The sequence below is a fragment of the Zeus faber genome, assembly GCF_960531495.2.
Source record: "Zeus faber genome assembly, chromosome: 1".
NCBI classification, from domain to species: domain Eukaryota; kingdom Metazoa; phylum Chordata; class Actinopteri; order Zeiformes; family Zeidae; genus Zeus; species Zeus faber.
In genome coordinates, this window is record NC_137193.1 from 57843303 (window position 1) to 57860225 (window position 16923).

General features: G+C 44.6%; 1 protein-coding gene across 1 annotated transcript in view; it reads left to right on the forward strand.

Annotated features, from left to right (window-relative positions):
• The window catches only part of pik3r3b (phosphoinositide-3-kinase, regulatory subunit 3b (gamma)), a gene marked incomplete at its 5' end in the record, with an annotated part of 171857 nt that overhangs the window by 58910 nt on the left and 96024 nt on the right, over positions 1 to 16923 (forward strand). Inside the window, one exon of the mRNA XM_080007594.1 lies at positions 15108 to 15239. Coding sequence (XP_079863720.1) covers positions 15108 to 15239 — 132 coding nt within the window. The remainder of the gene's footprint in view (positions 1 to 15107; positions 15240 to 16923) is intronic.

The following is a 16923-nucleotide window of genomic DNA, read 5'->3' on the forward strand; positions in this document are numbered from 1 at the left end:
AAGGCTGCCTACAACGCCATCCCAGGGGGGAGGGCGAGGGCGAGGGAGTTTTTGGGCCCTGTTTTGCCCACCTGTCTCCCTCTCTGACAGAACCCGAGATACAAGTGCGTATGGAACGAAACCGTGCGTAATGGGGACACTTTCTCTGACTCTTTTACTCCCCCCCAATGTTGTGTTGGTCCTACTATAGAATGATTTATTCCTTATATTAAGTGAAAAATACAGAAGATAAGGAACTAAAAAAAAAATTGCATACTAACTCGCAATCGCAATATTGGTCTAAAATAATCACAGTTCCATTATTTTCCCAAATCGTTCAGCCCTACTACCTTGCCACTTTGACTAGCACCGCTAGGTGAGATGGAGGGTGTGGCGACGATATTTACACAAAAATTACATTATAATCCGTATGTGTGTGTGTGTGTGTGTGTGAGTGAGTGTGTGTGTTGGGGGGGGGTACATCTATTTATTTCAGTATATGTGTGTCCAAACATGTGCTAGTGAATTTGGTTTCTCCGACCCAAATATATTACTCTTCTGACAAATGACACCTACTCAACAGAAGTCATTTCTTATGGAGGTTTGGAAAGCTCGTCCGAAAAAGCTCCGATGCTCTGTGGTGTGGAGGCTTTTATGTCCGGGCGAGTTGACATTTTCCAACAGGTCCGACATATTTTGGTTCCGACAACTACGGCCGAAAGCAACTGTTGCCAAGCAACTGGCAAGCTAATGTTATTAGCTCCAAACTAAGTATGTTTTGTATATACTGTATTTCCTCAAATAGTGACCGGGGCCTTTATTTACCTCAACTGCTTTTCGGTCTGGGCGCCAACACATGTATGGTGAAAAAAGAGAGCGCTAGTATCTATCCTAAAAGTCGCACTTATGGTGGTAGCCAACGGTGGAATTACAGTTTTCCGAGTTTGCCTTGAACACACCTGCTTGGAGAGCGAACCCGCTCACAGCATTTACCCCAAGATGCTATCTGCCATCTACGCAGCAGTAGGAAATGGAGTAAATTAAATACATCTACATAAAATCACAATGTTTTCATTTGCTTTGTTTGGGAGTGGAGCTCTGCACCAGAATAGCGCCACAGCTCCAATCAGTTTTTTACCCGGTCTTTATTTGCGGCAAGCTTTTATTTGTTTGTGTAGACCACACAATTGATATTTTAGTAAATACGGTATATGACTATTCGCTATTGCACTGTTCCATTCTCTTTAACATATTTGAAATGAAATGATGCAAAAACTTTTCTTAAACTATTATTTACATTTACTATTTATAATTATTTATTTTTTAAGTGTTATTATAATTGTTATTAATAACAATAAAAACAATATTTTATTTTATTTATTAATTTAAACAGTCTGCAAAATCCAAACATATGCTTTACGACCCCCGCGACAGTCTGATCCATTGTCAAATTCAGTGTCTGAAATGACAATAAATAGAACCTATAACCTCCTCAGCATCACTGCGATGGTTATTGTTTGAGCTTGTAAGCACTTGTTATTTTGGAAATGAGCATTACATAATGATGAATAAAAATCAACACATTTTCCCACCAATACTGCAGAGCGTGAGGGCGGTATGGTACCGATGACATACGTCTGCCATCATCGGCCATTTGGAGTGGTGCAGAAAAGATGCATCATACGTTTCTGTGGTTTCAACTGGACGCTTCAGTGATTCCTATGAATCTCTGTGGCTGCTGTCTACTTTTCGATGTTGTGACCGAGTGTGTTTTCTAAGTGATGCATGGGTTATGGAAGAATGTTATGCAACAGGGAGTTGTTTCTTAGTATGGAAATTCTCATGCTATTCCACCCTTGGGTTCTTCCAAATGTGTGTGTGTGTGTGTGTGTGTGTGTGTGTGTGTGATGCCATTAATTCCAGCATGGAAGGATGTTATCGTCAGATCTTTGTGGTGTGGTGATGTTTGTGGTTTTGTGTGTGTGTGTGTGTGTTTGCATGGACGCATACTCGCACAACTGCTTGAGAGTCGGACCGGCTCTGAAAGCGCTCAGAACATTACCTCATCAAGTCGACCTCCGATTGGTACATGGCCTGGACGTTGCTATGGTGATAGCTAGCCTTTTTTAGCTGGTTGGTTCTGCCATGCCCACACAGCGCTCGCTGTGTCGGCCCGGTAACAGTGAGACTGCGTCTTGTGCCCGCGCGCGCGTGTGTGCCTCAGCATGTTGAAGCACATGTGTGTTTTTTGTCTTAGTTTCATGTTAAGTCATTTGTGTGACCGTGCATGCTTCACTTTGTCCACACAGCAGGAATGTTTCTATGGTATATGCATGATGTAGACACACATGGGAACCATATATTCATGCACACGCGCACACACACACACACACACACGCATGCATGCATGTGTGCACATCCAATGTGCTAGCTTTTCTGGTAGAGATTGGGCAGTGATCGTTTTGGAAGCGATGAGTCATATTGGCGATCGTTCAGACTGTATAGAATGTCCTGCGTTTTGCACACACACACACACACACACACACACACACACCCACACACACACACACGGAGAATATAGATTATGTCTCTCTCTCCCTTTCTCTCCAACTTCCCTCTCCTGCTTGCCCTCCCCCTTCTCCCTCATAATAATAGCAAACTTTGCGTACTGCACCCATTCTATTTGGGATTGCTAAATGCAACGCTTCATTGGAGAATCTTTTCCCCTCTGTTTATCCTCTATCTAGCCATTCTCCATCCATTCCTCCTGTCTTTCATTCCTCCTGTGGACAGCCGCTTCCTCCCTCCCTCCTCCCGCTAATGAGCCTCGGACCCATTCCTTCCCCGCACTCCGCCTAGAACCTGTTAAACTGCCCTTTATTGCCTCCTCCATCCCTCTTCCCCTTCTCTTTTTCATTCTCTATCTCTTCCTCTCTCCTTTTTTTATTCACTCATTCATCACCGTGCCCCCCCCCCCCCCACCCCCACACACACACACCTCCACGACAGGAACCGCTGAGTTCAGCAAAACACAAATTAAACGGGCTCCTCTCCCTCTTCTGTCCCTTCTGCCATCTCTCCATTTTTTTCCTCCCTATCTCGCTCATTCCTCAACTCCACTACTTCTCCTCTGTCTCTGTCGCTCTCTCCCTCCTCCTCATCCCTCTGTCTGTCCCTCGCAGCCTCTCCCATTGGCTGGAGGTGATCTCATCGCTTTCCTCCGGCGCCCGTCAATAACCTATTAGAAGACGGCGTTTTTTACAGTCAGCTGGGGAGCGAAGAGGCGCATGCATGCGCGCGCACACACACACACACACACACACACACACACACACACACACACACACACACACACACACTTCTGCAGCTCTAAGCTTTTTTTCTGCTGCTTATGTGCGTGTGTGGTTTGCATATCTATACAGGGAGTATATACATATATTTAAATGTATATATTTACATTTTGGGGTATAACGGAACACGTATTCGTAGTGGACCGTTTCGATGCAGATGTGTACTGAATGCAAAGTAGGTTGGTTTTGCGTGCGGAACATACTTCAAATCCAAGTTCCCACAGTAACATATTGAGTGACAGACCGTAAGATCGTTTAGTCCCTCAGCTTACTGTGGCTTTCCCAGCCAAGCCTCTGTTTAGGGACGTCATGGCAAATGCAAAGGAGAAGCCAGAGTTTGAAGACCCTCCCTTATCATGAAGGTCTCCTGTATGGGGGACACTTCGGTTTCCCGGTGAAATACAACAACGGACAAAGACAAGTGGAGAAGACGAAAGCAGTGAGCCGACATGGTTCTGTAGTGATTGGGTATGTTTCTGGCCACACGTCAAACTTGATAACTCATTTGAAACGCTTCACCCTTTGTTATTGAAACAGCCTTCTGCTGGTAATTCAGATCGGGCCAAAGCAATAACCAATGCCATTTATATTTAAATTTTTTTTATTATTTTTTATAATATTTTCTTTAATTCATTTGATAATCTTTTATTTATTGGAGAACTTATTAGTAGTACTTTGCAGCAGTATTCCATTTTTTTAATGCATTTTGCAAAACAAATTTATAAAGTGTTGATGTTAACAAAAGATGAACTACAAGTAATTTTATGTTTTGCATTTTGGCAAACTGCATGATTGCCAATCAGAGGGGCCTTGTGCCTAAATGTGACTTCTGAGTAACACGGTTAGTGTGTGTGTGTGTGTGTGTGTGTGTGTGTGTGTGTGTGTGTGTGTGTGTGTGTGTGTGTGTGTGTGTGTGTGTGTGTGTGTGTGTGTGTGTGCGCATACGCACGCACATGTTTTTTCAACTCCCCAGCAACAGATGCTGCTGTAGTTAAATACATCACTGCAGGTTCATGGCTGTGTGTTGGTAAAAGATGTTGTTTGAGTCCCTTCAGAGTAGCAAGTGCGGTAATGTACCCGTTCATGTGTTCACCTTAACTGTCACTCTCCTGATCTGCTCCTCCCCCCCCCATCAATCCATCCATTCATTCCTCTCTCCATCCACCCATTTCGATGATGTCATCTGTAGAAAAGCAGTCCTGTGTTCTCAGTCAGTGTTCTCCGATGACACGGCAGTGCTCCACTCAGCATGACACACAACGTCTCTCTTTCTGTCTCTCTCTGTTGTCTGCCCTCCCTTGGTCAGATCAATAGACAGTATTTTGTATTGTGCTCGTATCTCTCTTTCTTTCTCGTTCTCCCCCTGAGTCCGTCTGTCTGCTTCCTCTCCCACATTCCGCCGTCGCGTCTCGGCCATATGTTTCTCTCCGTAAAGTGAGCGACTGAAGTGATGCCCATGGATGCACCGTCTGTTGAACACACACACACACACACACACACACACACACACACACACACACACACACAGTATACAGGAGACAGGTTGTTTTCATATAAAATGTTTTGTATATGTATTAAAGCCTTTTAAGTTATGAGGACACAATGTATGCCAGTGTCACATCACTGCTAGTGTGTTTTCAGGTGTGCTGTCCTTTGACACAAAAAATCTATAAATACCGGTATCAAAGTGAGGTCCGAATAAATACACCCATGTTTCTTTTGCACTTCTAAATAAAAAAAAAAACTCAATTTGGAGACCGGTCCTCACAAATTTAGTAAAGCAAAACACACACAAACAGAGTGAGAGACATCATCACACATGCATGTCTGCACAGCCACATGCACAGGATAACAGCGCTAGATGTGAGAATGAAGTGAGAGAGAAATGTCATCAAAATTGTTATATTGATGGAATAACTTTTGATTTATCATTAAGCCGTACTGGCATAGAACCTTGGGCTGCTATAATATACCCTCGAGACCCACACACACGCACATATGCATGCACACAGCTCCTGGGACCTGCAAGTCATCAATCTTGTAGTTATCATAACACAGGACCCTTTTGTTAATTTATCACATGGTCCGCACTCTCTTCTGGGAACCCACATAGATATTTAGTCTCTTCTGCGGCGTGAATGGGATCTCTGTAATAAACTTACCATGAAGAAGATCTTCATTCCAGAACTAGAAAGAAGGGAACCATGGCAGTATTCACGTCCCGGTGAGCCTCGTATGGCATTGAACACCCTGACTTTGCAGTGAAGACAATGTCCACCAAGTCGCACCCCAGAGAATGGTGGCTTTTGGTCCTCCCAGAGTGATGCAGAGCCTCCATTAACAACCGCCCCACCCCACCCCCACTCCCGCCAGGTTCAGGGGATTTGAAAGTAGATTTTCACCACCCAGAACATTTCTTTCTCTCCTCTGTATGTCAGCAAGTTTTTGGTTCGGTGGTTTTAAGGAGTCAAACAGCCCCTCAGCACGTAGTGTTTTGCTGCACTTTGACCTTGCTCCAGTTTGTGCAGAGTGCTACATCTGCTGATTTCTTTACTCCTTCAATAGTTTTCATTGAGAATTCTCCAGCTTCTATCTAATAGCGAGTGGGCTGAAGGCCATCCAAACACACCCAATTCCAAATTGAAAAAAAAGGACAGAAAAATAAGGAGTGAAACAGCGCTGACAACTTTCTCTTTGAGAAGTGTGCGTTTCTTGGTCGTCAGCCTTATTCATAATTTAGGGTTGGCCTGCACTTCTGAGACGATCCTCTCTCTCTCTCTCGACTTTTTTCAAATTCTCTTTCAATTTACACGAGGTCTATTGAACAAGAGGAGGCCAGCCATTTTTTTATTCTTAAAATACAAGGGCAGACTCTAGTTTGCTAATGTTTCTTCCATGTCTCCATGCAAACTTTCCCTCTCAGTATCTCTAGGGCTGCCTGCCCGTGCATCTCTCTCTCGCTCTCTTTGTCTCTCTCTCTCTCTCTCGCTCTTCGTGTCCTCCTGTTGCATCTATCTGAGTCTGTGTTGTGATAGCAGTGTATATGTGAGCAGAATACCAAGGGCGGATGGGACAGGGAGGTGAGCGGGTTCACACACACACACACACACACACACACACACTCACATGCATTCACACACACACTCATCTGCACTCACACAAACACACTCACATACACTCACAAATCTAGTAGACATGGCAAACACAAGGCATGGCAAATTTAGTAAGGATCTTTACACACACACACACACACACACACACACACACACACACACACACACACACACACAAAGAAAACCTTGCAAGGCACACATTTGTTAGATACAGTGAAATGTTTAGCCATATGCATTATACTTTATACACACTACAGGTTCGGTGGGTTCTCACATCTCTCTTTTTCTCTCTCTCTCACTCTCTCTCCACAAACTAATGAGTGAGGTCACGAGTGCAGTATTTCAAACAACAGTGGTGCTACAAGGGCATAATTTGCTCTGTTTGCTCTGTAGAGGGAAATGTGACCTTTTGCACTGTGTTTGGTTGATTCCTTGGTGTGGTGTCGTGTGACCCCCCCCTTTGGGCCCTGTTCTTTTGTGGTTAATGTTTTTTATTTTTTTTACTTTTATTTTAAAATTATATTGGTATTATGATTACTATGTCATTATTACTAATAATGTAATATGCATGTATTTATGTTTTTGTTCATTGAATTGTCTTCCAGTTTGTTGTGCTTGTGCCACTGGAATCAGTAGACACCACATGTTACATTACATTTAGCAGACGCTTTTATCCAAAGCGACTTACAATTATTCAATCACGACGGTCGCAACCATCAGGAGCAATTAGGGGTTAAGTGTTTTGCTCAAGGACACTACAGCATGCTAGCAGGAGGAGCCTGGGAGCCTTAACATGTGTTAAATAATACACTCTGAGCCGTTGGTTCTGTGGGCTGTCAGGAATGAGTCCTGTCACGTCAAAACTTTCTTCCGCCCTCGCCTTGTTCTCCCTCAGCTTCCAGGTTTTGTTTGCATTGTCTCTGTCTTCACATTTGACCTATCTTGACCTCCGGTATTTCTCTGCATGAGGGTGTTGATGAGCAAGTAGTGGGCAACGTTAAAATATGTAAACCATGTACTCGAACATACCCTCAATCGTAAAAACACCCAAAAATTCATAGAAACACACACCCTCGTTCTCGCAAACAATTTGTATTTCCCTTTTTTAGGCCCGTGTCACAGCAGCCTGGCTGCAGCTGAGCCAAGCGGGGCCAGCCAGTGACAGTGCCTTCCCAAATTAGAACCAAAAAAGCACTACTTGAAAGTATTACCATTCTTTCATTGTTTTTGTGGCAAATTGAGGAGTCATGATATATTTTAAATTATGAAATGAAGTAACGCAATTTTAAATCCCTCGTTGGTTCTTTTTGTTTCCTGTAGTACTAAGACACTGATCTTCATTGAGGCTTCTTCATCTGCCAATAACAAAAATGATGACGTGCACTTGAACGAACAAAACGCATAGTCCCAACCCCAACTGTAGACATTGGACCACGTTGGCGAATTCAGCCAACCGTAGTGCACCACGAGCTGAGGGTGTTTTCGTGCATCGAATCCTTTGAGTAATGCAGCTTTCAATTGACAAAATTTTCCATGACCGGAGGCAGCGCTCTAGGTGCACTCTGGTCAGCACTGTTGCCTCACGCCAAGGAGGTTGTGCGGCGTTCCGACAGGGCCTGTCCACCGGGACCTTCCTGTGCAGAGTTTCCACGTTCTCACCGTGTTCACGTCGGGTACTTGTACATGAACGGCAAAAAGAAAGAAATGTCATCACCTTGCAAGCAGAGATGGAAATGTACTGGTTACAACTACTCCGGTTACAGTACTTAAGTATGTATGCGCGCCTGTAAAGTTACTTTACTCAGTACAACTTGAATTCAGTACTTTTGTTTTACTTTTATACAGTTATTTTCTCGCAAACTATTGTAATCTGTACACTTTAAATTAATGTTAAAAATACTTTGTAAAAGAAACATTGTAAAAGATTTCATTTCCATTTGTCTCCGCTTCTACGTGAGCTGCAGTGTGTTTACCTGTGCAGTCAACACTATTGTGTGCACAAAATAAAAATATAATACCGAGTAACTTCTCAGCGCTATTTTAAAAACCAATGATATACTCTTACTGAAGTCGCTTTCCTCACTACTTCTACTTGAGCTCAGGTAAATCAGGTAAACCTTCATTCAGTCATTTACAGTGAAAGGATTATTTTTAGCAAAGGTATGGATATCGAAGGAATAACACTTTCCTAGATAACTTGGATGAGGGAAAATAAAAAATAAGTAGTAAAGTTTCTAGTTTCTCAGGGAGTGTGGCGTGCTCGGCCGATCATCGCTCGCTGTTCCGCCACGGCTTTGATTTGTTGTGGTTCTTCCAAGTAGACAAATGCACTGTAACTGTTGCGTCGACTGCTTCCTCTGATGTTTTCCACCAGGCGAAAAACCGTGCGTTTGTGTCTCAACGAGTGTATTTTTTAACAGTCTGTCGCCTCTGATATCTGTCATAGCTCAAAAGGTGTGTGTGTGTGTGTGTGTGTGTGTGTGTGTGTGTGTGTGTGTGTGTGTGTGTGTGTGTGTGTGTGTGTGTGTGTGTGTGTGTGTGTGTGTGTGTGTGTGTGTGTGGCAGATGCTTCACTTAGTCTTGCTTGGCCTAAGATAACCTTGAGTCACACGGCAGAGCCCTCCTGACTTTTCGTACCACCTTTTAGTCTGTCTCCTCCTTCTTGCCTTTCTCTGTCTCTGTACCCTCTTTTTTGCTGTGTCTCAATATGTTCAATCCTTCCCTCAGATTGTCAATTCTCCTTTTGTGATTTTAGTTTTTTGGGGTGTCAGGGAATTCACAAAACTTCTCATTATTGGTGTGTGTGTGTGTGTGTGTGTGTGTGTGTGTGTGTGTGTGTGTGTGTGTGTGTGTGTGTGTGTGTGTGTGTGTGTGTGTGTGTGTGTGTGTGTGTGTGTGTGTGTGTGTGTGTGTAAAGAAAGAGAGTGGGGGCGAGTGAAAGTTGTTTTGTTTTTGCAATTGTGTCTTCCTCCATACAGGAGTTCTAATAATATCCTTTCAAGGATAAAAGGAAATTTTTTTTTTTTTATTTTAGATTTAGATGGCACTCCAGTCCAGTATGTCGTAAACAGGATGACTTGGTGGCCAAGTCATCCTGTCCCATCCAAGAGAGATGCAACTTCTCTCTGTGAACTTTTGTAACCTTGAAGCTCCCTTCCAATGGCGGAACCCATAGCCATAGCTATGTTTTTTAGGAGAAGTTATGGCACACTTGCAATGTATGCTTCAGAGACTCACTTCCTGGGATTTGTAATATGTTGACAATCTTTTCACATCAGCAGTATTATCCTGTCAGTGTTACATCCACATATCCATTTCCCACACATTCACAATTGGTAAATCCAAAGGCTCCAACTGTGTCACGTGACGTGAAATGGTTTCGGTCGGGCTCCAACAGAACACTCTTCAACTCTGAATGCCTCGGAAACGACCGTCGCTTCAGAATGGACCGTGGGACTCGGGAAACAGGGCTTCCATGGGTCCAGCGCACTCTTCTGCTGTCACATCAGAACCCGACCGTCGTGTTATTTTCATGACGACTTTGCCCTCGGCTCAGAGGTGTCTTTAAGCGGCCGGCCAAATGAGCGGCCACGAGCAGTTTAATTCATAATGCCCATTCTGTTCTCTTGGATCTTTGACAGCCTGTTCTCCCAGGATTCCTCTGCTGGATTCCTCTGACTTTCTCATCCACATCACTGGTTAAAATCCTCTCTATTGCATTAGACGTAGACGTTAGTTCCATTCATTCATTGTGTTGTGTTTGATTTCTGAGCTGCTATTATGCGCAAATCTACATTTTCCCTTCAGTGAACCTTGTTCCAACTCGATAAGGGTGCTGGGATACTTAGGGACAATAAAATTATCGCACAGGCTTTTGTAGAATAATGAGATTCTTATCGGAATGCTGTTGTAACATGCGCTTACACACACACACAGAAACAGACACACACAGTGCAAAGAAACGGAGGTAAAAACCCACATCATTTATTTTATTGCATTAAAGTGCAACATTATGACATTAGACCGCATTACCCTCGTTGATTGGTTATGCATGTAGAATTGTTATTTTCCGCTTTTCCTTGGCTCGAGTCTCTGCACCACTTCATCACACCCATTTAGAGAGACCTTCACTTTTTCACTGGAAAAGTCCTTTACATCCGCAATACGATTTCCATAAACGCTACCTGTACGCAAGGATTCCAGATAAAGATTTTTTTAAATAGGCCAGTGTTGTTAAAGATGTGCAGGGTTTTGACCCACTCTATATCACATACAATATGACATTGTGAAGCGGTTGTGCTATCTGCTAATGTAAATATTAAAATTTTACTTTTTTTAATGATGGCCTTGGCCAGTTTGGGAACACGTAATCCTTTAATAGGTCAGACATTCTTCAGTGGGTCATTTCCAAAGGGTTGTAGCTAGATCGCAATGTACTGTAGGTACAAACAAACTTTGAAAGTTATTCAATAATTGCTTATCTCGATGCCAAAGAGAGAGAGAGAGGCTGTGCGTTTGTGTGTGTGTGTGTGTGTGTGTGTGACTCCAGACACTTGAAGATTGCACACACCCCAATTTAGTGTTCACCCAAAGTGATATCTCAAAGGTTATAGGAAAATGATGATTTATTTTCAGTTTAATTCCAAGTGCTGTGGCCCAGGTTTCAGGCTGTATCTGTTACTGTTAGTCTCAGTCCACGCTCAAGATGAAGAAATCCTATTAATAAATATAAAATCAAAGTTGGTCAACTCAGGTGCATGATGTATCAATAAACTGACACATATCCACCCCCACCCCACACGCACACACATCTTAATCTCATTCTGTCTACCAGACAGCCGATTGGATTATTGACTCATCTGTAGTCTTTTCATCCATTCAGCCGTCAATGCATTCATTCATTCATCTGCTTATCTGCAAATGGATCCATTGCCACTATCACAAAGCCTTAATTAACTGACTGCAAGAATGGCAAAAAGAAATTTGTGTGTGTGTGTGTGTGTGTGTGTGTGTGTGTGTGTGTGTGTGTGTGTGTGTGTGTGTGTGTGTGTGTGTGTGTGTGTGTGTGTGTGTGTGTGTGTGTGTGCGTGCGTGTGCGCGCATGCGCGCACACTGCTTGAGATAGATGCCGTGAGACGGCGCTCTCTTTTGTTGAGGTCGGTGTCACTCTTACTCTCTCCAAATTAGGGATTAGAATAAAAACAAACAGAAACCATCATGAATGACAAATCGTCCCAACAGACATGTCCCTAAAACTCTGCCAAAAACTCAGCAAAACAGCAACAGTAAGGGGTGCACACACTCGCCTTTCTGTCAGCTGTGTTTTGAATGACGGCGCTGACATACCAGTGGTAAATGATAGTCCTCCACCTCACCCACCCGCGGTTTGCATTTCCAATCCTTGCTATTTAGTTGTCGTCATGCAAATGCCCTTTAACCTTTTTCATTACCTTTACACTCCAAACTCCACCCTGGGGGAGACGAGGACATGGTGTACATGTCACTTACACAAAGGTCATCTAAGGTCATTCAAAGAATATAGGACTATTATCAAAAACATATACTGTAAAAGTAAGTTGTTGCAGGCCTTTGAACTGCTACACACACACACACACACACACACACACACACACACACTGATTCGGACATGCCCTCGGCTCTGAGCTCGACCGCAGCCCGGCATCAGAATAGTTTTTTGCGCCTTATTTATCAGTTGCATTTTCTTTTCTTAAATCTCTACTTCTTTAGAACGAGGGAATGACAACTGGCAAGGGAGAGGAGACGGGGTGTGTGTGTGTGTGTGTGTGTGTGTGTGTGTGTGTGTGTGTGTGTGTGTGTGTGTGTGTGTGTGTGTGTGTGTGTGTGTGTGTGTGTGTGTGAGGGTCCGTGTGTGAGGGTCCGTGTGTGTGTGAGAGCTGGGGGGAGCGGGTAAAAGAGTATTGTAGTGCCTTTTTGGATTCTGTGCAGCTGGTGGAGCAGAAAGGAATTGGACAGGCGGAGAGAGTGCCAGATGCGGAATAACGTGAAAGAAAAAGAGAGGGAGCGGGCAGGAGGTCTGCGGAGCCTGCAGAGGGACAGAAACACGGAGACCGAGGAGGTGCACCGAAGCCGTAGAATGCAGAGCGTGCGGGGAAAGGCCAAGAAGCGGCAGGAAATTGATCCGTGGACTTGTCTCTGTCGAGTGGCGTAATGATGTGGCGTGGGCTTGGGCCCCAGAGTCCCTTTTTATTTTTATTAGGTGTGATTAAAGCAGCCCTGCCGACTGAGGCGTGTCCTGGCCCCCACGCGGCTTAGCGCCGGCTGGTACTACGCAACCCCAGACCCCCGAAGGACCAAGAGCACGCTCCGTGTGGCACATGGAAGTAGCTACGGAGACTGCTCTGAGGGGTTCGCTTGAGTGCCTGCCGACGTATTTGCACGCAGGGTTCGGGGGCACGGGAGGGCAGAGTTTGAGGTCACCGAAACAAAGTTGCCTGAAAATGTAACAGAGCAGGAGTGATTTTGTTCTTTAAACCACCATTCAAACCATAAAACCTCCTCACCCATTGTTATTACTCCATCTTTGGTGGCTTCTTTGTTTTCTTTACTGTTGTAATGGTTTTGTATTATTTGAGGTGTATTTCGGATCCTAAATTGTTAACATATCTGCGATTGCCCAATGGACCCCAGATATGTTTTGAGGCAATCCCTCTGTCCGAAATGCCCTGCTATGTACAGCATACTACACATACATTTTTGTACCGTTGGCCAATATACTTTAGTATTTGCATAAAAAGGAGGTTGGTTCTCTGATATATTTTACTTTTTGCTGCTATGGTTTTTGACATACCAAACACTAATTTGGCGTGTGCTAGAATGCCGTTTTAGACACTGTCCTGTTTCAACTTTTACACAAATTCTCAAGTACACAAGTATGGGGCCGAAAAGCGTAGTTTACCTTGGGGCCCGAGCCTCAGCACAGTGTAAAGCCACTATAGGCAGTGGCACAAAACAAATATCCTGCTTGCAGAAGGTGTTTATTTACCCACAGGTTTGGCCAAGGTCTGGCTGTAGCACGGTCACATTCAATGTATGGAATGAGTGTCAAGGAGAAAGACTCCCTCTCCCCCTTTATACGCCTCTGGGTGCTGGAAAGCAGGTCGCAAGACAAATATAGTGCTTTCAAACCCGTTGCTAGTGTCGTCCAAAAGTGCTTGGTTTCCTGCCAGAGCTGTTTTCCTCGAACGGGCGTCTCAGAAACCAAAATTGTTGGTGGCTGTCAATGGCGGGGTCACCAACCCTGACACCCCCCCCCCCCCCACTCGACAAATAGACAAGAAGACATGAATATCTTGTAATGAACTAGCGTCCTTGGGCAACGGCAAAACCAACCGGGGTCGGGTCCTGCGAGCGTTAAAGACAAGACAAAGCGCTGCACTTTAATATAGGCCTCAATGCCAAGATGTGAAGAGGTCATCCATTGATATTAATGGGCCTGTGGTTTACTGGCCTGTGGTGATTGGTTAAGTTTATTCAGCCATTAGTTAGGGGGGAAATCAATGGGGTTTAACAACCATTTGACTCCAGAGGTTCTAGCAAATGGTGCAGGGTTGTGTGTGGTGAAGAAGTGATGGGGGGGGTTGAAGAGTGTAGTGCAGAGTATGAGTCATCGTTGTACTGTTCATTATATTTTTATTATTTTTTTAGTGTTTTTTGTCCTCTACCATTCCTTTGTTCCTTTATCATTACACTTAGAGAGGCCTTGTTATGCCATGTTTCTTATGATGGATGTACTTATTTTACTATTATTTACAAGTCTGACTCTGACGTGTTTTATGTGTTGGTTTATAAAAAATCAATAATAGATAGATAGGTAAATAGATGGATAAAACAAGAGAGTAAAAAGAGGTTTAAAAAGCTGTGTGGGAGCGGCAGATGAAGCAAGAGATTGGAGAAAGTGATCGGATTAGGATGGAGGATGCGGGGGAAAGAGAGAGGGGGGGGAGGGTGGGAAGAGAGACACGAGGTCAAACGGGAAGAAGAAGGAGAAACACTGGGGGGGGAGCACGGAGGGACGACGAGAGAAGGGGAAGGTTGGGGTGAAAGATGGGGCGGCTCGAGCGCTCGATGGCGCTTGGTGGTTTGTCCTCCGGTAATCTGTTAGGACACACATGTCCACGCACACGCACACCCGCTATCTGGTGTTGTGTCTACTGGCGAGCGAGTACATTCTCTTTGTCTGAAGCACATCTCGGCATCTTTATCTGTTGCTGAGCGATAGGGTTCCACTTCCTCCACCCACCCCGGAGTCTTGACGTCCCCGTTTCACCAATGACCCAAACCCACAGTGCTTCACCCCTCACCATGTAGGGGCGCCAACGGCTTTGGACTAATCAAGATGTTTTGGTAACAGCTTGCCGAAACTGTGCCCCCCCCAGTCCTCCCTCCAAGTCAACCGTCCATTCATTTCTACACATTTCAATTTTTTATCCCTGTGGTGTGCCATTCAGTGGTGGTAGGGACCGATGTTTATTTTTGGTTGAGCATTATGTTTTGGCAGTTTTTTTGCCATTTGTTTGTTTCACATATGAATGCAATCACCTTTGATATAAGTGAAGCAGCCGCAGTTTGTTTGTCCTGCCCCCCCCGTTCTCTGCGTTAATAATATGCTTTCTCTCGCACACAGACCCGGTCTCGGTAGATCTCGACCACTGTGACGCCGGGGCCCTGAGCGACGCTCTGAGAGGTTTCCTGCAGGAGCTGCCGGTCCCTATCATCCCAGCCATAATCTACAGCGAGCTGGTCTACACCGCGCAAGGTACAGTATGTGTTGAACCCGCCCTGTTTAGTCACCGCCGTCAATGCTATTGAGTGGCTGACATTTGGCACGCGCACACACACACACACACATACACACACACTGTTATTAAGATACAACATAAATATGATAAACGTAATATAAACCCCTTCATGTGTGAATAGTCCACCTCCCTCCCCGAGGACCCGAGCTGCGTCTCATCTTCTTCGTCTCGTCCCTCGTTTCTCAACGGCTCCGGGTCTTAAGGTTGAACTCTCCGGTGAACTCTGTCCTAACTAACACGGAGTGACTCTGCCACTTAGTGGGAGCGCCGACACCCATCACAACCCACACATTCTGCCATATTTGGACCTGAAGATGGTGGAGCTGCACCTTTGCATCAGCATCAAACCTCCGCTAATATCCAGACAGCTTCTGATGCGGTGTGAGGCCGTCAACAGAGGGAGGAGAGTTAACGTCATGTTGTTTTGACCTGCGCCGATCCGTCTCTCTGCCTCTCGTTATCTCTCTCTGTCTCGCCCTCTCTTTTTTTCTCTCAACTTCAGCCCCTTTCCCACATCGAATTCATAACATTGCTGGATAAAAAAAAAAATCTGGTCATTCACACATTGGCCTCGTTTATGGAGAAGTTCAGTATGGAGTCTGTTCCCACATTAGATGACTGTTACGGATGCAGTACTTAATAGGTTAGGGTAAGTACATTATGTCCAGTGTAGATGTGATCGTCTGGACAACCCGTCGGCAACGGACATACAATCTGAATCTGTTTTTTTTTGTTTTTTTTTTTCTTCTCCTGGCTAGACCAGCTTTTCACCCCGCCTCCCCGCCCCTCTCTGACGGACTCGGTTCCCTCCGCTGCAATAAGATCCCAGAGCCCCCGTCCCTGGAAGCAATAACACCAACCCAATGTTATTAAATCAGTGTGATCATTTTCAACCTGTCCTACACTCTCTGCCTCGGGAGAATGAACGTTCTCCACCTGTTCTCCACCCATTCTACCTCTCCCTGTCTGCTCATTTCCTCTATGGCTCCGCACTCTTACAAATGTCACTCCACTGAGTGGCATTTGTAAGAAGAAAAATAATAAAATTTAAGAGTATAAAAAATCTGTCTCCGTAGAGGCAGGACGTGTTTCAGTTTCTCGTCTTTGCAGCCGATGGCCACGGTTCGGATCGGACTCGCCATTTTTTGGAATGTTTGTTTTTGTTCCCGAAAACAAATATATTTTTTAATATTTGTACGAAATAAATATTTGTAAGAACCTACTATTTGTGCTTTATTTGATTCGGCTCCACTCTTACTTTACGGCAATGTCACTGCTTCCATTCCCACACACTTCCATTCACAGCCATACCGGTGATTTCCAGGAAATTATACAAGAATTATCGAGAACGGGGGAATTTCACGGAACAACTTTTACAGAACATCCGGCTCGTGTTCTGTTCTGACATGACGCCAATACGGAACATTGCCAGTAGATTTGCGGCTTTTTGTGTAAATTGGAAAGGGTCTATAGTTGACCTGTCATTCCCCCCCTTTCAACTCCCACCCGGCTCAGCCCAGTGTTCCTCCACCTTTCTGGCTTTTAGGAACTCTGACTCTGATCTATTTTTCATGAACCTTCCCCTGACATTTGGAGCTTCGTGCCGTCAGTGGGTGGCGTGCGCGCCTGTGCGTGCATGTA